Raw genomic sequence first — 23,499 nt, 5'->3', positions numbered from 1 at the left:
CAGAAGCCTAACGTCCTCGGTCCAGATCCCGCCCACGCAGAACAGCAACGCGAGCTGCGCACTCCCAAAGGGGTCGGCATCTCCGGGAGCTCTGGGCTGGCGGCGAGAGGGCGCGCCGTGGCCGCTCCGCCGCGTCGCCGATCCGCCCCGTCCGCCTCAGGTGGGATGGCCCCGCCCATTTGGCCCGGTTCCCTCAGTCCCGCCCACCTAGGCCACGCCCACCTCGCCACCGCCCCCGGGGCCTCCTCAGGTGGGGCCGCCCCGCCCACCCGGCCTCTCGGCCCCGCCCACTCCCCCCGCGCCTCAGGTGGGGCCCGCCCCGCTCGCCCTGGCGGCGTCTGGCAGCTTCTCCTCAGCACCTCGCGGGCGGCGGCTGCGGGGCTGTAAGTTTTGACATTTTGGCGGCGGAGGCGTGCGCGGGCACTCTCGGGCCGACGGCTGTGGCGGCGGCCGACCCTTGAGGTCCCTCAGTCGCGCTCCGGTGCTCCCGTCGCCCCGAGTCGGGCGGCCACGAGGCCCCGCCGCGTCCTCCCGCGCTCGCCGGCCCGGCGGCTGCAGCCATGTCGCGGGGGCCCGAGGAGGTGAGCCGGCTCACAGAGAGCACCTACCGGGTAAGCTGGATTCGAGGCTGGGGGAGCCTGGGAAGCCCCGGGACCCTGAGGGGCTCGGGGTTCGAGGCCGGGGGAGGGGGCCTGGCAAGTTCCGGGACCCTGGCGTCTCCAGGGTTCGAGGCTGGATTGGTGGGGAGGCTCCGGGATCCTGGAGGATCGGGGTTTCGGGGTTCGAGGCTGGGAAAAGGTAGCCCTGCCGGCGGCTCGCACTCCTGGCCGTGGGAAAGTCGGGACTTTTCACCTTGGGAGTAATTTTACGCGGGAAGGTCCTCCCCTCCCCCTGTCCCCTTTCTCCCTGCCCTTCCCGGCCCTGGAGAGCCCAACAAGCTACACATTTGACCACTAACGTATTTGGGGGGAGTTGGAGGAGTGGGGGGCCGGGGGGTTGTGTGCCGCCCCTGGGGCCCACGTCCTCCTCCCAACTTCTCGGAATCAATGACCACGCTGGCCTGGCTGCTGGGCTTTAAGCCCTCCGAGACCAAAGACACAAGCTCGAGTTTCCTCTGAGAAAATAAAGCTCACAAGAATGTAGGGGAGAAACTCCCTGTAATTAGGAATCGCCAGGTGAGCCGAGCCCATCGCCGGAGCCTCCGTGGAGGCGCCCTCGGCCCTGGGAATTTTCTAGGGTGGAGGCGAGTCTGTTCTCAGGAAGACTTGAAACGCCCTCCCCTAGACCTTGGCTTTCATACATTGGTTACTTTGTGAAGTTATTGGAGTCAGAGAGCACTCGAAGTTTAATAAAATTGACCTAACCTTAAGGGGTGCGTTGATCGTTAGTCCCTTAACTTGCATGTATTATGAGAGAATTTTTCCAGAAACAGACATAGATTTAGGATTAGTGGCCAGTTTAGTAAGTTTAAGTACTTATAAATGAATTCCAGTTGAAATAAGATATGTGTTTAATCATCTGCTATTAATAGAATACAAAACAACTTTTGTTTTAATTCCGCTTAGGCTCATTGAACCCCTGAGACTTTAAAGTTCTCTGAGTTCATTTGTAACCATTTTTAAGGCCCACAGTTTGGTCATTTTTATAGATTTTTTTTTTTTAAATCCTAAAATTTAGTTTCTGGGTTTCTGAAGTCTGAGTCAGTTCCTGAAATCAGAGTTTTTTTTTTTTTTTTTTTTACTTTTGTTGGATAAGAATAAAAAGCATGAAAATATTTTCATAATCTATTCATTAAAGTCCAGAACATTATTAATTTCCTTCATCTGAATACTCAAAGTATGTACTGTAACATAGAAATTATATTTTATAGGTAGACATAGTAGACAGGGTTGACACAGCATTTTTGGGCTCAGCAACTGTGACCAAAAAACTGTTCCTTAATTTTTGTGTTTCTTAATAGAGGGCAGTTTTTTAAAATTCCAGAAATTTGAATGTTAAAGTCTTACATTTGTATGAGATTGTTAGTATTTAAATTATCCTGAAGATGGTGGGGCAGAAGGTTTGGGGTACTGATAGTGTGTCAATAAAACATTCTTGCTCCTAGACTCTTAGACTTAGGGAATAGTAGCTGCTCTGTTAGTTAAGGAAAAACTGTGTAATTGAGGAATGCAGATCATTGCAAATTTGGGTTGGGGTTTAAGTATCTGCTGGGGTACAAAAAAACATGAACACAGAAGTGTCTTCTCCCACTGCCCCACCCCCAGCCTCCAAGAACATAGGCATATTTATCTTTGCAGTCTGAGATGAGATACCAATTTGTAACAAGCAATCAGATGCTCAGAATAAACTCTGCTCTTTCTCCTACTTCTTCCTGACTCTTACTTTTAATGATGACTTGTTAGAGGGGCTGTGCTCAAGTGAATTACAGTGCCATAAATGCTGACCACTTTGGCATGCCATATCACCCAAAGAACTGGGGTGGGAGGGAAAAAGTGGATTTCATTGATTTGGTTATATGTATTTGTAGACATAAAGCAGTGTAAATCATTTTCATTTTTTGAAAGGTTGTAATACACCGAAGATCATAGACCAGTACCTTATTGCTTTTCATTCCCAGGTGTCTGAAAGCATACTAAAAGCTCACTAAATGTTTGTTGATTACTTTAATCACCATTTCCTTATTAATGTTTTGGGATCACTTTTTTTATGTCACAGTGGTGGGATAAGAATTTATAGCACCAGACAACAAATTTATATAATTTATGAAATGCAGTGGAGGCTACTAGCCCATGCTTTGGCTATGATGGAAATATTACGGTGAAATTGTTATATTTACATGTCTGAATGGAAGCCTGAAAAGCCTTTCACCACTTCCTTATTGGGTTCTTGCCTTCCCCACCTGCAGTGATCAAGCCTGAAAGCAATTTATGCTTAACATGCCAAAAATCTACTGGCAGTTTTGATGAATCTAGTTTTTTTAAAAAGTTTTCTTTTGTTACCTAGCAACCTACAATATTTTACTAATAGAAACACAACCTAACCAGGTGTGTTTATAAAAGCCACCTGCAGGGCCGGCCCGTGGCTCACTCGGGAGAGTGCGGTGCTAATAACACCAAGGCCCCGGGTTCGGATCCCATATACGGATGGCCGGTTAGCTCACTGGGTGAGCGTGGTGCTGACCACACCAAGTCAAGGGTTAAGATCCCCTTACCGGTCATCTTTTAAAAAATAAAATAAAATAAAATAAAATAAAATAAAATAAAATAAAATAAAAGCCACCTGCAATGAGATTTTTAATGACTTGCTAGGATGGGTTTTAGATTTTTTTTAATACTCAAATTTCCTTAACTTTGAAATAAAGGAATACATTCTTTAGAGAAAACAGGGGATTATAAAGTAATGTGGTCCTCTGTATGCAGTATCAAATATACTTAGATATATATTTACACATTTGCTCGATTTCCTAAAATATATACTTAGACATGATTACTGTAGATCCATGCTAACTCCCTGGAGGATGTGTGTTTAACTACTCCACAAACAAATGGCATGATAATAAGCCTCAAAATGTCAGGTAATGTTACTGTTGCTAATTAGAGTTCAGACAAAGATCCCTCCCCTCCCCACACTGTAGTGTATAGTAGGCCCGTAATTTACCCTCAAAAGCTTGCTTGTGCTTTTGCATGATTTTCTGATGAGTACATGCTTTAGTGGTAAAGGAACATGTAAAGTTAAAAACAACAGCAACAACAACAAAAAAACCCTTAATTAAGTGTAGCTATAACCTTCCTAGAAGTTAGAACTGCTCAAGAGAGGAAGTTGAGGGAGGATAGGTATGGCATCATTCAAGGATTTTCTACCTACATCAATCTTGCTAAGCAGAGAGTGAAGAGGCAAAATGACATTTAAAAGGGGGAGGGGGAAAGTCTTTGAATGTCACCTTCTCAAAGAGACCTGGTCAAACAGTTCTTTTTTTTAAATTGTAGACAACTCCACCTTAGGCTACTTTACCTTTCCCCCCATAACACTTACTACCTTAGAATACACTGTGTAATATATTTATTGTGTTTATCTCTCTTTTCACCCCAACTAGAATGTGAGCTCCACAAGAAAACGCGCTTTGTTTTGTTGTATTCAAGCACTTAGAACAGTTCCTGGCATGTTGTAAGCATTCACATTTGTTGAATGAGTGAACATTTATTCAATAAGTTTATTAAGCTCCTGTCCTATGCCAAGTTCCCTGCTCTTTCCCTTGATACTTTTCATTGAGCATTTTGTTTCATTCTAAGTATACATCAGCCTTCAACGTAAATATGGGTTGTTTGCTTGTTTACCACTTTTAGATTGAGAAACTGAGGCCTAGAGTCTGTGAGTGACCAGCCTTTCATATGCCATTTGCCATGGCAGACCCGTGTAGTAATTTAGTTTCTGGTGACCATCAAAGGCACAAATCAAATATATTTTCATAATTTGGTGATCTAAGATGTCACCGAAATTATCTGTCATTTTGTTAATTCATCATCATTGGCTTGTTTTGAACAACTTTTTTTTTTTTTTTTTTTTTTTAAAGATGACCGTTAAGGGGATCTTAACCCTTGACTTGGTGTTGTCAGCACCACACTCACCCAGTGAGCAACCGGCCATCCCTATATGGGATCCGAACTCGTGGCCTTGGTGTTATCAGCACCACACTCTCCCGAGTGAGCCACGGGCCGGCCCTGAACAACTTTTTAATACGAAAATGAGGTATTTTTGTTCTTTTCTTGGGTAAAAGCAAGCAGTCTAGGCATGTGCACTAGGTTTGTTTGTTTAATGTTTTCTATTTTCTCAAGTTGGGTTTAATGGGAGATACGTGAGTGAAAGTCCCTGCCTGATTGGTTTCCAGTGTGGACAGCAATGTACAGGTCTAGCATGTGAAGCTTTAAAATGCCTTTTTAAGGACCCTGTATTAGGTATTTTTATTGCTGTAGCTATATACCTTATTTAATTGCTTAATCTTTTCCCATAACGCTGCTTTCTTCAGAGGTGCTGAAGATAAAATGGAATTTGCAGAAGCTCAGACAAGTTGCTGTTGGTTCTGTGATGACTAAAAAAGGGGACAGTACGAATCAGGTGCCAGGTAGCAGAAAGCGTTGCCAGGTATCAAATATTAAATTGAACAGCCCAGTACTTTAGCTTTTTGTCTGGTAAAATGAAAATATAAAGCCAAACGATAGAAGTTTTTTTCTGTCATCAACACTTTTGTCTTTATTGGAAAGAGGTTTTAGAAATACTCTAACAGTAGGGCCGACCCGTGGCTCACTTGGGAGAATGTGGTGCTGATAACACCAAGGCCACAGGTTAGGATCCCTTTATAGGTATGGCCGGTTAGCTCACTTGGGAGAGCGTGGTGCTGACAACTCCAAGCCAAGGCTTAAGATCCCCTTACCGGTCATCTTTAAAAATAAATAAATAAATAAATAGAAGAAATATGCTAAAATTGCTATGCAGCGTCTATTATTATGAAGTCTGGGAGCTGGAACCACTTGGACAGATGACACCATTCACAAGTTTCAGGTAGCTTTTCAGTTTACATTTGTGACATTATTTCAGTATTGGGCATTAATTCGTGCCTTACACAGTCCTGCAAGGGAAACCTAATGTGCATGGAATTGCAACAAATTGGATTTTTGTTTTCTTCAACATTCCACACAGCTACTTATTCTGCAGTTAAAAAGTAAAAATTATTATAGAAGCTGCACAAACATTAGTTTAACTTATCTGTTGGCTCATATAAATATATTTTTATTTTTAAAACTTTTTATTGAACTACAAAATATACATAAAAGTGTGCTTAAATGTATATAGCTCACTAACTTGTCACAAGCTGAACACGCCTGTGTAACTAACACCCTAGCTCAAGAAGCAGACCATGACCAGTCCCTCTGAAGTCCCCTTCATGCCACCTTCCATTCACTACACCACCTCCAAGGGTAGCCACTCTCCTAACTTGTAATGGCATTCATTAGTTTGGCCTATTTTGTCTTTTTTTAACCCAGTGTGTTTGTCAGATTCATCTATGTTGGAGTAACTGTAGTTAGTTCATTCTTATTGCTGTGTGGTACTCCACTGTGTGTGAATATCACAATTAATCTATTTTTCTCTTGATGGGCATTTGGGTTGTTCTAACATTATTCCAGGATATTATGAATAGTGCTTTATGAATGTTCTAGTACATGTCTGATGGGCATAAGCCCTCATTTCTCTTGTGTGTACACACAGGAGTGGATTTGCTAGGTTTAAGGCATTTGAATACTTAGTTTAGTAGAAACTGCCAAGCAATCTTCCAAGGTGTTTGTTACCAGTTTACATTCCCACAAGCAGTGTATGAGAGTTCCAGTTATTCTACATCCTTGCCAGCAGTTGATATTTTTCATCCTTTTAAATTTTTGCCATTCTGATGGATGTGTGTAAATAAAAATTTTAAATACAAAAGAAAACAAAGTGTTTGCCTTAGGCTTGTCGTAGAGCCTTCTTTAAACAAACTGGAATGCTTGGGGTGGGGTGCAGAGTTAGGGTTAGTTGAATTTTCTTGTTAATTGAGTACAGTAGTCTCCCCTTATCCTAGGAGGATACTTTCCAAAACCCCCAGTGGATGCCTGAAACTGTGGACAGTACTGAACCCTATGTATACTAATCACGAATTTCTTTTTCCTTTTTCACAATTTCATCCATAGATGATTCATTCTTAGCATAGATACTAGCAACCTCAGCATACAGTTTTTTTTTCTTTCCTTATTAAGTCGAGAACTTTCACTTTTCACTTAAAGGAAGCACTTTATGGCTTATCTTTGGCATATCCAAATTGCCAGCATCACTACCCTTGTACTTTGAGGCCATTATTAAGTAAAATAAGGGTTACTTGCACAGAAGCACGCTGCAGTACCGCAGCAGTTGTCCAATAATCTAGACAGCTACTAGGCTACTAAGTGACTAATGGCTGGGTAGCATATACATCATGGATACACTAGACAAAGGGATGATCCACGTCCCTGGTGGGATAGAGCGGGATGGCGCAAGAGTTTATCGTGCTACCCAGACAGCATGCAATTTAAAACTTATGAGTTATTTATTTCTGGAATTTTTCATTTCATATTTTCAGACTGCGGTTGTCCAAGGATCACTGAAACCATGGAAAGCCAAACCAAATATAATGAGGGACTACTGTATTAATGAAAAGTACCTTTCCCTTTCTTTTTATGTTACTTTTCTTGAAAATGTACCTCTTGACTATTATAGGCCCAGTAGGCTAGTTTTTAAAGAGAATTTCAGTGAGTTACAGTTTAATCAAGAGATTTCAAGGGGCCGGGCCCGTGGCGCACTCGGTAGAGTGCGGCATTTGGGAGCGCAGGGACGCTCCCGCCCCGGGTTCGGATCCTATACAGGAATGACCGGTGCACTCACTGGCTGAGTGCCGGTCACGAAAACGACAAAAATAATAATAATAATAAAGTGTCTTACTGACTACTTCTTTAAAAAAAAAAAAAAAAGAGATTTCAAGACCAGTACTTTCTAAAGGAAATGTAGTTTTTAATTGGAGTCTTCTCCCCAGTTAAATTGTATGTGTTTGAGAACAAGTCCCCCAAATTCTTCTTTTCAGCATCTCCCGTAATCATTCATATGTTATATATTTATGTGTGTCTGTAGTTAATCTTAGAGTCTTTTAAAACTATTTTTCTGTGATACTAGAATATTTCCAAATTTTTATGAAAATGTACACTGAATATAAGTCACCTAGAATCCTATAACCCAGAAATGGCACTAACTCGTATTGTCATTCTTTCTGATATATTTCAGTACATATTTCTGTGTCAGTATTCTGTGCTTCATCATTTTGATGACTCAATAGTACTCCATTCCTCATCATAATTTATTGATCCAGTCTCTGTTGTTGGACATAAATCGTTGCCAGTACTTTGCTATTAAAGCACTGCAGTGGGCATTGTTGCAAGTAAAGCTTCGCATAAATCCATGATGTTTTCCTTAAGCTAAATCCCCAGAAGGGAGCTGTGGGTCAAATGGTAAGTACATTTTAAAGCATATTTGCTTGACATTGCAAAATACCGTCCAGAAAACATGTACCAAATTATGCTATAATCTGCGTTGTGTGAGAGTACACCTTTCCCTGACGCAACCAATTGAGTAGATCTTTTAAAACCACCTCCTTTTTGGGCCGAGCCCTCCCAGCGCCGCTCCCGCCACGGGTTGAGTGCCGGTCACGAAAAAGACAAAAATAAATAAATAAAAATTAAAAAAAAACACCTCCTTTTTATAACTGACAGGTTTTTTTTTTTTTTTTTTTTTTTACAGTGGTAAAGCATATATACCTATAACATATAAAATATGGACATTGTCCAGAACACCCAAGATTTTACATCTATCACTATTGGGTATACTTCCCCCATAAACTTACAACTTGTGGGTATGTACAGAGTAATTACAGCTCTGTGACCCTTCAGACCTGTGTACTTCTGTTTTTATTTTATTGTTCTCAACCTTGATTTTATATTTCTATTTATGTTTTCCTGACCTTGAGTCTTTCTAGTTTATCCTTATTTTAGTGACTGTGTTATGGTCGTAATAGCTGCCTCAAATCTTTGTAGATAAAGGTGAGGAGTGTGTAAATGAGATAAAATGTTGCTGGTTTCTCCCTCTTTCAAAAATAAATGAAAAATATTACCAGAATGTTATCCCAAGCCAGGGAATAAAATAGAGGAGCACTGTTCAGAGATCTAGAGCTATGTGTGTTTTAGAACAGCAGGTGGGTAAAAATGCCCCTGGGTTTGTTGCTTAAGCTGTTTTTACTTATACAGTACTTTGGGGGTTAAAAAGTCCCTAAGCAATAGCAGTTTCTTCACCAAAAATATCAAAGGATAGCAATAGTTAACTCTAGGGCAGGAGGAGGGAAACTTTGACTTCTCACTTACACCCTATCTTCTGGAAAGTTTACATCTTTTTGTGTGAGTGGGTTACTTTTATAATGTTTTACCTAAAAAGAAGCACGTGTGTGTGTGTGTGTGTGTGTGTGTGTGTGTGTGTGTGTGTTCCATTTCAATGGGTAAAAAGTTTTAAAAACTAAGCTAAGATTTGCTGTTGTTTACCTCTGTTTTGCAAATTAACCTTTTTAAGTTAAACCTAATTTTAAATCTTACCGTTTGTCTTAATTTTTACATATGAGAATATATTTCATTTTCTTTCTTTTCTTTCTTCCTTTTTTTTTTTTTTTTTTTGGCAGCTGGCCAGTAAGGGAATCCAAACCCTCGACCTTGGTCTTATCAGCACCAAGTGAGCTAACCGAATACATTTTGACATTTACTAACCTGAGAGTACAAATGTGACAGAAAATTAACTAAATTGGAAACACTCAAATTCCAATTTTTACAACTTTAAAAGTCTATCCTGATTTGCAAGCAGTTGATCCCTTTCAAGACACAGCTGTATCCTTGAAAGGTACAAAAGCAGCAATAACAAGGACAAGAAAAGGTACAAAAGCAGTAATAACCTGGTCAAAAGTAGGTGGGAAAGTTCAGATGATTAGATCACATTGCCTAGAATAAACATGCAAAAGATTGGGGTGGGGGTCAGAACTGTCTCAGGTGACAAGTCCTACTGCCAGCCACCCTAAGTGCAGAGCAGCACCATGCTGAGTTAGGAGGAGGGAAACCCCTGCCTGTGGGAGAAGAAGAAGGGAGTACAGGAGACAACCCTGTCACCTTCATCTGCCTATCAGATTTAGATGCCTGAGACTTAAGTTAATAGACCAATCCATTTCTGGCCACGAAAGCTCAAATGACAGATTGGGAAAATCACAATGATAATTCCTTATACTTAATTGCTATGATTTTTTTAATGAAACTTTCATGATTTTAATGGTATATTTTATGATAGTATGGGCTTCATCTTATATTTCGAGCAGCTTGAGGTATAGGATGTCAACTATGTCTGATGTCTAACAGTACAATATATTTCTAAGTGTTTAAACATGCTTTAAACATGCAAAATATTGTTCTTATTAGCAACTCAGTCCAACTGTTATGTACTTTGAGAAGACTTCTTCAGCTAACCAATCCATCCTTTGTGTTAGTCCAGATTTTTTATGTACTTGACAATTTCATATTCCTCCATTTGATCTTGTGCTTTAGTTTTCTCATCTGTAAATTAGAATGATAATATGACCTACCTCATAAGGTTGCTTTGAGGATTAAACATGGTAATATATGAAAGCTCTTAGAACAGTGTCTTTCACATAGTAGGTGTTCAATTAGTGTTAGTTTTTAGTAGGAGTAGCATGTGTTTACTAGACTGTAACCACCCCGAGAGCCTTGACTTTGATCTATTTTGTTTACTGCTTTCCCCAGTATCTGGAAGAGTGACAGACACATAGGTGGAGCTGAACAAATATTTGATGAAAGGATAGTGTTGAGGTTATTGGCACACATTTTTCTCTCCCTCACGGAGCTCCTTGAGGGTTTATTTCATTCCTCATTGTGCTTGTGCATAGTAAGAACTCAAAAATTTTTGTGGGATAAAGACTGAAGATCTGTGCTTATCACACAGTTGTGACCAAAATCATCACCTCCTCTTTAGCCTGTGAGACTGAGATAGCACCAGTAATAGTAGTTACCATGTTTGAAGTACCTGTTCTGTATGTGCCTAGCCTACCACCGACATTCATTCTTTGTGCAGCCATTTTCTTGAGCACCACAGCTGTAGTTCCACCAGGAACTACACTGTAGTGTAGTTAGTATAGTGTAGTTCCATCAGGGTTTGTGCCTTTCTAGAGTTTATAGCTTATGACAGGACAATGCCAAAGTTTTAGTGTCTCCAGTCTTTCCGCTCTGCCTCGCCTGCCCAGTGTCATCAGTTATGTTTTCTTGCTTCTTCCCTACCCTCTGTCCCAGATGGGTCCTGACTTTGTCAGTTCAATTCTTTGGATTTTGTTTTGTTTCAGTTTTGGAAGAAAGGAGAAGATTAATACACGTGCAGGTTAAGTTCGAGAAAAGTTTTTTAGGCAATTTGTGAGAAGTCTTTGGAAAGTTGGATATATAAGTAGATAAGAGACAAAAAATATATTTTTAGAAATTTTGATTCCCCTTACTGGTATTTCAAAAATGTAAGTGAAGAACCTGAACTATTTTTATTTTATTTATGTATTTATTTAAAATATGGAACACTTCACCTATTTGCATGTCATCCTTGAGCAGGGGCCACGTAATCTTCTCTGTATCGTTCCAATTTTAGTATATGTGCTGCTTAAGCAAGCACAAGAACCTGAATTATTTTTAAATGATTTGGAGTTTTTGAACAATACTTCTCAGATTGCGAGGGCTGTAATTTTAAAGAGAGCAGAATGATCTGTCTCACGGGGTCTGGTTGAGGGAAGTTTACTATACTTATTCCAGATATGATAAGAGTGGCATTTGGAAAGAACTAATGAACTTTTTTTAAAAAAAGTCACTTGCTACTTGATGTCAGTGTACTTTGATCTAGTGAAGTTCCTGTTACCTGTTAAGTACTTTGGGGCTTTCTAAACAAATAGAGTGCAGCACATGAGACGTTCTTTCCTGTAAATTTATTGTTTGCTTTTTATTCCAGGAAACACCTTTTAAAAACAATAACTAGGCAGACAAGAATACTCAACCAAACAGTCTAGTGTACTCCGTGGCCTTCAAAGTGTGTATCTGTTGACAGCTGTTTTAAATCCAGTAATTAATTAATTCCTTAATGCATGCCATTCATCTGTGATAAAGCTATATATTTCTAAATGATATTTGAGTAATACTAAGGATGTTTGCATTTCTTATTTTTGCCACATCAGTCTGGATTGCCTTAGTATTTTTTCATACCTGTTTCTCTGTTACACCAGGTATTTCCAAGGGCTGGAACTCTCCTCATTCATCCTTGTGTTTCCTGGGTGCAGAATAGGGCTTGGCTCAGTGCAGTCATATAATAAAGGTCACACAAATGTGTAGTTCTTTATGTTGTTTTAGAGGCCCAAATGTGAGAAGGACTTTACAGTCAGTGGAATGAAACATAAGTACACATGTTATCTAGTACTTGCCATGATTCATTCTCATTCTCTCTCTCCTCTCTCATCTCTCTCATCTCTATCTCTCTATTTCTATCTCTATCTCTCTATCTCTCTCATACACACACATACACATACACGAGAAAATAACAGAAAAGAAGCACATTTTCAGATTCTGGTTGAAATGTTACTTTATAATTTATTTTCAAGTTATGTGAGTAGTCACCCTAGTACTGTAGCTCAGAACAGGAAGGATTGTGTTTTCATTCTTTCAATTAAGAACATGTACCTCTGTGAACAAAGCAAAAATGGACACTGTTTTTATCGTAGTTGGAATTTGAAGAAGTGATTTTACTTCAGTCTCGTAGGTACTATTGTTCCCCGTGAAGTTCAGAGTGCAAAACTTGCTTAATTCTGGGGCAGGGTCCCCAAATCCCCTGTCCAATGGAGGCCATTGTGTGAGAGACATTGTTCCAATATCTGATAGCTTGCTAATTATAAAGGATAGGAATGCCTGCTGTCCACCCTGAAGGCTTTTTGGCACTGCCAAGAGATATATATGACTATATAGAGTTAAGGCATCTGCTGGGACCTTAAACCTAGTATAATCATTTGCATTTAAACTACAGGGAAGAGTGATTTTGAACAATTCTACCCATTAGGAGAAATTTTCTCTCTTGAACTGGACTCAGACCATTATTTTTTTCTTCAAGTTACTTTCTCAGGTGGTCATGAACTCATATTGCCTGTACATGGTTCTCCCTCCACATTTTTTTAAAAATAACAATTGAAAACCTAGACTGCTACACTAATTTACGAGGTGGTATAGCTCTGAGACTTAATTTTCTTGACAGGCTTGATAATTTTACCCAAAAGGTATGAACAGTTGTAGTAGTTCCACAGTGTGTTGGGGTCTTTTTGTTTGGCTTAATTGTGCTTTAGCTTCAGAACAATTCTTGCTCCCTAAATGAGTAGGGAATAGGGAACATAGAGTTTGTCACAGAAATCTGTCTCTTTAAAGAATGAAATAAAAAGTCATGGAAAAGGGTTGTGTCTAGTAATCTGTCTTAAGAGGTAGCAGTACGTATCTTTCTGGGTAGTCACACTGGTTCTGATCACTTGGTTGGTTCTTAGAGAGCTCAGGATCTAATAGGTGCTTGCAGAGCTCTCTGAGAATATTCTTTTATTAGAGGCTAAGCCCAGAGGGGTGTCCCTGTGCTTCATTGACCCCTTGCCCAGTGGCTTCTCGTGCTCAGGCCACCTTGCTAGGGACAGAGCCATGTAAGCCAGCCTTCAGGCCTCATGGCTTCCTTTCTAGTGTGACCTTTGCACCCTGAAGGACCACTTTTGCAGAAATAATTCGGTATAAACCAAAATCTATGTTATGGAAGGGAGAAGGAGAATAAAAGCAAAACGAAGTTTAAGTCACAGTGAAAGTTTCATGGACAGTTTCCTCTAGGCTGAAGATTTCCTATGAAATTCCCCTTTTGTAAGGATACAGTAGATTTTTGCCTGAAGAAACATTTGCCAAGCTCTTTCCCTAATCATAACTGGAAAGATAGCTGCTAATCCAGCAGGAGATTTATCTCAAAATAACTGAGTTATCATTTTCTACTAATGGATCAAGTTGATTTTCACCCGAGGAGGGGAAATTGCTGCAGACAGCTACATGAGCATAAATGCTTTGCAGACCAGTAGTACCCTTCTGGCTGGTCCTGGACCAGTGTTCACAGAGGACAGCTTTGTGGCCTTTCCATAGTATTAAGAATTTGGAGCCCATGAATCCTTAGTATCCTGGAACATAAGAGTCAAGGGTGGTGGTTTTTGCTTTTCCTTTTTTAAAAAAGAGTAACATTACTGAGGTGTATTTATATGCTATAAAATTCACTCATTTTAAGAGTACAATTTGATGATTTTTAGTAAATTTACAAAGTTGTGCAACCACCACCACAATCAAAGTTTATTACATTTCTGTCACCTCAAAAAGATTTTTCATGTCCATTTGCTGTCACTCCTCATTCTCAATCCTAGCCCCAGGCAACCTCTAATATATTTTCTATCTCTATAGATTTGTCTTTTCTGAACATTTCATATAAATGGAGTCATTCAATATACGGTCTTCTTAACATAATGGGGTTCCTCCATGTTGTAGTACATATCAGTACTTTATTCCTTTTTATGGCCGAATAATATTCCATTGTATGGCTGTACTACATTTTGTTCATACATTCACCAGTTGGTGGGCATTTGGGTTGTTTCCAACAAGGTATTTTTTTTAAGGGCCGCCTTAATGCCTAGTATTTAAAAGGTAATTTAAATGACAACTTGGAAAAACATAGGGTTGCGAAGCAAAATTCACAAGGAAAGCCCTGGCATTTTCAGATTTTATAAGCCTGTTATGACAGTAGGTAGAGGACACAGCCTTGCTGCTTTTCTGTCCCTTGGAGCTATTACTTTGAGCTAATGAAGTTGTGAGCAGTGGCACCATTACCTCATGTTCCATTTTCAAGGCTAATTGGCCCACTGGGCCATTGTGTCTATTGCGATGTGTTCAGATGGGCTGGTGGAGCTGAAGGTACAGCATGCAGCTGATTCATCCATGAGCACATACATCACTTATGTAATACAGATTTCAAAAACTGCTGATGCCGAGTGCACTATGGGGCATTAGATAGTCCAGGCACTGTTCTTTGTGCTGGAGATGTGGTGATTCAGTTATTCCTTGGCCTTAAATTACATGTAAGTTCACTAAGGAGACAGAGTAAACAGGTAAATATAATGTGAGGAAGTGATAAGCTCTTTGAAGAAAGAGAAGCCAGGAACAGACCTAGAGAGAGGGAGGCTGGAGTTGCTACCATCCATCGGAGGAAGAGGGTCAAGGAAGGTGTCAGAGAGGTTTGTGGGATGGGTATCCAGAACAAGTGCCTTCAGGCAGAAGTAGCAGCAAGCACAAAATTCCTGGTGGGGATGGCTTTGGCCTGCTCAAAGAACAGCCCGGAGGCCAGTGTGCCTGGAGCACAGTGCCTGGAGGTAGGGAGCGGTGGCTACAACCCAAACCTGGATGAAGTGTACAGCTCAGGAGTGCAGGGAATGTCATGGCTTTTGATGCCTCTTCCTACCTTGTTAAAAGGACAAAAGTCAGTGATAACATTCATCTATGATAAGAACTGAGGATAAAACCATTAAATTATAACATATGAAGAAAGCACCTTTCATTGTTTCTTTTCCCCTGCTTAGATATTTTCAGTCACATATACTTTTTTGATGCTGACAAGGGAAGCAGTTTATGGTACTTTATAAAAGGCACTGTTTTTTGCCTGTCAAATAGGTGAAAAGGTTGACAATACCAGGTGTTGGTGAGGATGTGATAAAAAGTACTTTCAGGCAGTGGTTGTGGGAGTGTGAATTGCTGCAGCCACTTTCTTCAAATTTAGCTTTATCTAACAAAATTGGAAAATCCATCACATACCTTGTGCCCCAGCAGTTCAATTTCTGGGTAAATTCTTACCTGTGTGTACAGAGACACATGTACGTAGTTGGTATTAGCAAAAGCTTTGAAGCCATGTAAATGCACTCAGTAGAGGAATAGATGGATAAAATGCCATATATTTATATGATAGGTACATATATATGTACATGGATGTATGTGTATATCCATATATAAATAAAGAGATTTATTTCAAGGATTGGTTTTTGCAGTCGTGGGGGCTGGCAAGTCTGAAATCTGTAAGGCAGGCCGGCACACCAGAAGCTGACACTGTGGTCCCTAAGTGAAATATCTTCTTGCTCAGGGAACCTCAATTTTGTTCTTAAGGCCTTTCAACTGATTAGATGACACCCATCCAAATTAAAGAGGATAATCTCTTTTACTTAAAGTCGACTGATTGTAGATGTTAATCATATCTATAAATACCTTCACAACAACGCCTAGATTAGTTTTTAATAGACTAACTTGGTACTGTAGCCTAACCACATGGATACCTAAAACTAACCATCATGATGGTATACCATATAGGAGTTAAATAGGAATAAACTCAGTCAGTATACATCAAGATGGACAAGTTTCAGAGGCATAATACTGAATAAAAAGAAAGTAAAATGAAAGAGTGAAATGTATTTCGGATCCTCGTACCAGCCAGCTGCCATTAAATAAAAGTATCATATGATACCATTTAAGTGTTTTTTTCATTTACATATTTATAACACAAAACAAAAATATATATCAATCATGACTAAATATAATATATGTAAAATTATAAAATAGGTGTTAAAAAGTTAATAGTCTTAATTAGCAGTTCCCCCTGGGGAGAAAAAAAAGGGATATGAGACTTGAATGGAATGGTTAAGGCATCCTATCGTGTTGTCTGTTTTAGTACCTTTTCAGCAAAGGGAACCAATATGACAGTGTTAACTGTTAGTAATTCTTGTGGGGACTACAGGTGGTTGTGGATTCTTCTTTTTCCTCTCTCTCTCTTTTTTTTTCTTAAGGAAAAGCAAAGGGGAAGAGGGTTAGAAATATTTGTTTACCCAGGCAGAATTAGTCCTTATCCTGATGCTATTGGAAGATCAACTATATTCACCAAAATCAGGAGTAAGATTACAAGAAAGCATCTAAAAAGAAAAAGGAAATACTGTAGAGACTTCCACAATTTCTCACACTAAAAGTAGTGCTCTGACGTCATAAGAGAATTTTCATCTCACTTTATTTCACAATTCATTTGAAAGCACTTTTGAGGCCTCAGGGAGAGTCCAAACGTTAGCAGGAAAACTGCCCAGGCCTGACTCCATCTCTTCCTGCCTGTAGGACCTTCAGCAAGGTTTTAAAATTTCATGTCTGAAAGATTCAGTGTCTCATCTATAAAATGGGGATAATAGTACGTAATGTTAGAATCAAATGAGAAGATCATATAAAATGTTAGGCACAGTGCTGGAAACAAAGTATAGCACTCCATAAAATGTATCTCATAAAATGTATCTCAAATGAAAACAAAAATTAATAAAATGCTCTTAACTGCAAAAAGCAAATACTAGTAATGCCTTCAAATTCCTTTGTACCAGCACCTTTCTCTGGAGGTTTTGTATTCGTGATCTCTCTTGTTCTGGTAATGACACATTGAGTTAGGAGAGCTAATACCATTTATTTTCATGTTACAGAGAGGAAGTGGAGGTATCTGGAGATATCTGTGTAAATATGAATGTTCATCTATTTTGAAGAGTTGACTAATATTTTAAAGCTTTTCTCTTGCAATATTACTATAATTGGCTCACTGAAGCTTACTATGAGGTTGAAATTATCATTATTCCCATTTTACAGAGGAAGAGACTAAGGCTTGGATTTGCCCAAGTGTTCAAGACCAAAGTTTTTTTCATGCCATGTCCCCCACACCTTTCAGGCCCATTGCTACTGTGAAGGCATGTTACAAATTATAGATAATACAACTGATACATAATGCAGATTGATAGCTAATAGATAGTATAGACTGGTGGGGATCCAAAACATTACTCATATTTGACAGGAAGCATTTTTGTGTGTTTATACATCTGAATGAGTATATAATTTCTGATCTAATTTAATCCTTCACACAAAACCATCTCGGTTGTCTAATCTTCCTTTACTTGACTTGCGCTCCACATTCATGATGGGTATGAACATCATGACTTGTGGCCATCTGTTAGCCCACAAGCCACTGCCTCTTTGCCAAATTTGCTTACTAATGCTTTCCCTAAAGACAGAGGAGGTAATCAAGTATTGGCAATGTTAGCCCAGGAATAGCAGCTTCCAACATCACTCAAGGAGAGCGGAAACAAGATTTTCGTACAAATAAAATCTTTCTAGAAGTAGCCTCAGTTACTCTTGTTACAGATATTCTTGCCACATGACATTAGAATATGCCTTGATTAGATTGTGCATTTGTGACATTGCTAAGTTAATTTATATGAGATTGTATAGAAAAAAATAATATATAAAATTTCAGAGATACATATATTACCTGAATCAAGTTATAGAACTTCATATTTACTTAGACATTCTTAAATCACTTTTTAAAGCTTATCCAGTGTAAATATTACATTTTTAACTGAGAAAAACAAAGCACTGAAATATCAAATAATTTGTCCTTGGTCATGTAGAGAACTGGAAAAAGAAACTGAAAGAGAAACTAGTTCTTAGAAACTTGAATTCTGCTCAGTTTATCTGGCTAGTCATAATTGAATTAATAATGCAGTTAACTTATGCATAGTTTCGTATTGGCCAAGGTAATTTTCAAAAATGAAAAATAAAGAAGTCCAAATGCTAAGAAAGTTAAAACCATCATAAGGTTGCATAATTCATTTAAAATTATGATCTGTAACTCTACAGGAGGCAGGGGCAATGCCCGAGATAAACAAACCAGCTGGTAGGAAATGCCTGTAGATTCTGAGGAGCCTGTTCCTCAACATTGTATTTAGAATAGCTAACCACTAGTTCTCTAATGCTGTTGAGCTTTTGCAGTAGAACCAACCCCTCTTCATATGAGACTCAGCACACATACAGAACAGTGATATTGCCAATCCATTAGCCTAGAAATTGTTTTGTAACTATAGCTATGCATATTCTTCTCTGGATGGAGATGAAACTCATTCTGGATGAAACTGGCTTGGCAAATTATCCTCCTTGCCAGGTAGTAAGTATGGTGGATACATATTAAGCTTTTGTTATTTTTTTGTAACAAAATAGTGCTTCTTGGCCTTGGCCCCCTTATACCTTTTCTATTCACTTTGTTAAGAAACACTTGGTATCTTAAACCTTTTATTCTTAGTGCCAAACTTATAATGGATTGTTCTTTGCTACTGAAGACTCTCTAAATTGCAGGCTGTATAACAATTCAAGTCTTCACAAGTCTTCTACACCACTGACCTTTGACCCAACCACCACCCTCCCAAAAAACATGGAATCCATATAATTAACAAGTACATCCACTGATACTATAAAATTTTACAGAATTTGGAATACAAGGCAGCACTGCTTTTTTTGTTCCTGGCTTTTAAAATAACATGTGCTTCAGCTAAAATAACTAGATTAATGGCCAAGAGCCAGTATGGAAACGGATTTTCCACTGTTTAAAGAGGCCAAAATTTCTAGGGGAAAAATTTCTGTAGCTGAACCTAAATAATAAAGAATTGAAGTACATATGTTGAACTTTTCAAACTTAAAAATTCTTGTTTTCTCTGAAGCTGATTGTAGTCTCAAGTCTTAGTTAAACTTTTTCTATTAGAATCATTTGGATAGTGTTTTGTGTTTGGTGTTAACTTTGGAAGTTCTCATTAATTCATTGTTCTTGGTATTTTAAGATGGTAGGGTTATATGTGAACATTTCAAGAATTATATCAGGAAATATAATTATACTTCCCCCTTATTTGGATAAGGAATATGCCTAAGAAAGAACACATCTGGGCTTCTTTTTTTTTTAAAAGATGACCGGTAAGGGGATCTCAACCCTTGGCTTGGTGTTGTCAATACCACGCTCAGCTAGTGAGCCAACCAACCATCCCTATATGGGATCCGAACCCGGGGCCTTGGTGTTATCAGCACTATACTCTCCCGAGTGAGCCACAGGCCGGCCCTGGGCTTCTTTCTTTGACTGCTTGTACACTATAGGGCAGGGTTAGCTTTGTATCGGTTTCCTTATATTTTTACCATCTAGACTCAGCTTCTTAAGACTATTATAAGAATTTAAAATAAGATATATTTAAAATATGTACTTTAATTGTAACCATTTTATAATTATTAGATTTTTAAAATTATTGAAATCTCATAGATTGCTGATGGGAATATAAAATGGTACAGCCAATCTGGAAAAAAGTCTGGCAGTTTCTTATAAAGTTAAACATACACCTACTATGTGATGCAACAGTTGAACTCCTAGGTATTTATCTTAGAGATATTAAAATAAATTGGAATAGCTAAAAACTGGAAACATCCCAAATGTTTACTTCAACCAGTAAATGGATAAATAAACTGTAATGCATCCATACCGTGGAATACGACTAGCAAAAAGAAGGAAAAAGCTATTGATATACCCAACAAATTGTACACATCTTAAAGGCATTGTGCTGAGTGGAAAAGCTGATCTTAAAAGGTCATATACTGTATGATTCCACTTATATTACATTCTCACAATGACAGAATTACAAATTGAGCTCAGGGGTTGCCAGAGGTTAGGATTGGTGGGGAGGGTGTGACTATAAAGGGGTAACACAAAGGGGATCTTTGTGTTGATGGAATAATTCTGTGCTATAATTGTGATAATTATACAAATTTATACATGTGATAAAATTTCAAAGAAACAATGAAACTCTCTCCCCCCAAAATGAGTGATATAAAACCTGGTGAAATATAAATAAGGTCTATAGTTAGTTAATAGTATTGTACCAGTGTCAGTTTCCTAGGTTTGATAGTGTACTATGGTTATAGAAGATATCATTGGAAGAAGCATACACTGGAACTGTCAACTTCTTCCAAGTCTTACACTATTTCAAAGTAAAAAGTTTTTTTTAAAAAACCCCAAAACAAAGGAATTGAGAAGAGGTGACAAATAGCAGCTGTGGCTACAGGTAGCCAGAAGTCAAGTACTGAGACTTCACCATTTTGCAGAGGAGGATGATGTGGGAGTCAACTAGCTTTGGAACTTCATGGCTACTGGTTGGGAATAGGCTCAAACCATCTGTTTCCTATAATACAGGAGGAGTGGACTTCCAGTTAGGCGTGGCAAATTCGCCTCATGTGTTTTTCCTTTCTTCCTTTTGAGAACACATTAAAATGATGGCAAAGGAATTAAAAAACAAAAAACTTGTAAATCCATGGTGCAAAGAGACTTGAAAAGGAAACATCAGTTGACAAAAGGCCTAAAGAAATATTGAGAAATAGAAAATGGACGGAGGAGTGGTAACCAAATGAGAGAACCTACTGAGAGGACTGATGAGAACTGAGCCATTCACCTCAGGGAACCCCAAAGGCTGAGGGCCAGGCCCAGAGAAGGTGGATGGGAGGAGCACACAGGGCTGGAATAGGCATCTAATATGAAAGGTGGTTGGACTCCTGGATTCCCATTCCTATCCCAACCACCACTGCCAGCAGCTCTCCGTGCCTGGAAGACCAGAGATTCAATCTCAGGATATGTTGAATCAAAGGAGCTCTAGATTCAGAAACACCAGCCAGGGGAGAAGGGGGTGAAACAGAGGAATTCAGTGTAAATTGGCTCAGTAGACTGTGGGATTCCCAGCCCCCTTCCTGACTGGAAGAGTGACCTTCTGATGATTGCCCATCCCTCCACCCAATGATAGGAAATTAGAAAGTTCTCTGGAGGAGCCTGTTGGACCCTGGTTACTGTCCTGTGGCCAGTCACTCTAAATGGAGCCTACTAGTCAACAGCCACCCTGTATACACACCCACACTCATAGCTTCCAGCCAGCATGTAAGGGCTTTACTCCTGAACATGCACTGACCATCACGGATCACCAGACATTTGAGGAGAGCCTCTAACTTAAAAGACCAAGGGATACCAAACAGAGAAGCAATCAGGAGATGATATGGGAACTGACTACAATTAATTTATTTAGATAAGAGAAGATAGTGCATCCATAAAACAAGAACAGAAGGGTGCTTTTAAAAAGGAGCAATCAAGAAACTTGAAAGCACTTTTAGAAATTAAAAATTTGATGTAAAAAGCTTAAAAAAATAGAAGAGTTGGAACCTAGAGTTGAGGATGTCTGTCAGAGATGTGGAACATGAAGACAGAAAGTGGAAAATTGGAGGAAAAGATAAGATGATTAGGGAATAAATCCAGGATATGTAAAATACTCATCAGAGTACCAGAAAGAATGAAGAAACAAGAATTAAAACAGGAACATTTTTCAGACCTTAAGGATGTAATTTTTCACATGAATAGGGTCCACTGAGTTGAATAGGGTCCACTGAGTGTCCAGTAGAATAAATTTTAAAAATACCCACCCTGAGACCATTATGCAACTTCAGAACACAGGGGTTAAAGAGAAAGCTTCCAGAAATAAGATTTTTTTTTTTTTTTTTTAAAGTCACATACAAGGAAATGACAGCTAACTTCTCAACAGCAAAACTGGATGTTAAAGATAGTGGAGTGATATCTTAAAAATTCTAAGGAGAATAGTTTAAATCTGTTCTACCCAGAAAAATATCAAATGTCAAGGTAAAGTTAATTTCGTACACATGTGGACTCAAATTTACCTCTCACATAGCATTTCTTAGGTCATTCTTGGAGCATGAGCTCCAGCAGAAAGGAATAAAGGAAGAAAGAGGAAGACGTGGATCCAGCTAATGAGAGCTCTAACACAGGCAACCAGAAAGGGACATGCAAGGGCACCAGGGACAGGCCCAGGGACTGGCAGGCTAGATTGAGCAAGAGGACAGAGAGTCCTTGGAGGAAGTTCTGGGGAAAAAATGGAATGGAAGATTAGCTGACAATTTTGTACACTTGAAAAATAATATTGATAGGCCTCTGCATGTGGAAAAATTTAAGGTAGATACATAGCAAATTAAGCAAGGGGGGCAGAAATGAGACAATTATTAATATTCCAGGAAAAACAAAAAGGCTTTACCGAGAGAGGAAACATAAGCCTTAGTACATTCCTTGCATTGTAGTGACCGGTATTTACAAAGTCATAATAAACACTGTTGATTTACTAGAAAATTGCCATTTAATTAAACTGGAAGACTTAGGAAGGGTAAATGGGGAGGAGGTGAAGAGAGCTAAATCTTCATTTACTATAGTAGGAAACCAGTAATACTGTCTAAAATTGAGAAATGTAAAGTATTCAAAACTATGGCAATAAATATAACAACAGCTTAGTTGAAAGTGCTCTCAGGAGTAAGACCGGGGTGGGGAAAGGTTGAGGCACCGGTTTTAACTGTAAGCCTTTATTACTGTTTGATAAAAATAGAAGTCATCATGTTCTATCTGTACTCCTGATTCATAATGGAGAATCTTTTTATTCTGAAGGGTATGTGTGTAAAGTATCTGCCCCTTTGAATGTTGGGTAGTTTTTCATTATTTTTTGGTCATCTACAGAGTACAAATTGGGGAGAGGGACAATGAAACTTGAGAGGTCTATTTGGAATGACTAGTATCATGAAGTTCATTGTTCATAGATGGAACAAATACATATGATCGCCATGTGTTCTGAGTTGTGAAGTCAGAGCACCATAGGAGCAATTTGTTGTCTGTACTTCAGAATTAAGATATTTTAAATTTATACCAATTTTCTAAATAATTGCACATCTTATAGCATCTGTCTTTCCATTTATGACTTCCTAGTGATATAGGAATGACACTTTTAAAAATGAAAACTATGGTGCTGCATCTTGAAATCCATAAGGGGAAACCATTTCTTCTCATCCTAGCTGTGTATACAGGGCCTGG

At 39.1% G+C, this 23,499-nt stretch overlaps 1 protein-coding gene and 1 non-coding gene across 2 annotated transcripts in view; one reads left to right on the top strand and one right to left on the bottom strand.

The window, feature by feature from the left end:
* The first annotated feature begins 431 nt into the window (after positions 1–431).
* The window catches only part of BAIAP2L1 (BAR/IMD domain containing adaptor protein 2 like 1), an 85,884-nt gene continuing 62,816 nt past the window's right edge, over positions 432–23,499 (top strand). The window contains exon 1 of the mRNA XM_063091179.1: positions 432–611. Within this exon, the coding sequence (XP_062947249.1) occupies positions 561–611 (51 nt within the window). The 5' untranslated portion in view covers positions 432–560. The remainder of the gene's footprint in view (positions 612–23,499) is intronic.
* On the bottom strand, positions 11,199–11,304 carry LOC134374176 (U6 spliceosomal RNA). Its single transcript, XR_010023051.1, has one exon. It is a non-coding gene; the product is annotated as a U6 spliceosomal RNA (small nuclear RNA).

The sequence above is a fragment of the Cynocephalus volans genome, chromosome 3 (genome assembly GCF_027409185.1).
Source record: "Cynocephalus volans isolate mCynVol1 chromosome 3, mCynVol1.pri, whole genome shotgun sequence".
In the NCBI taxonomy this organism is placed as follows: domain Eukaryota; kingdom Metazoa; phylum Chordata; class Mammalia; order Dermoptera; family Cynocephalidae; genus Cynocephalus; species Cynocephalus volans.
The sequence above is the reverse complement of the archived record's forward strand: the minus strand, read 5'-3'. Positions and strand labels throughout refer to the sequence as shown.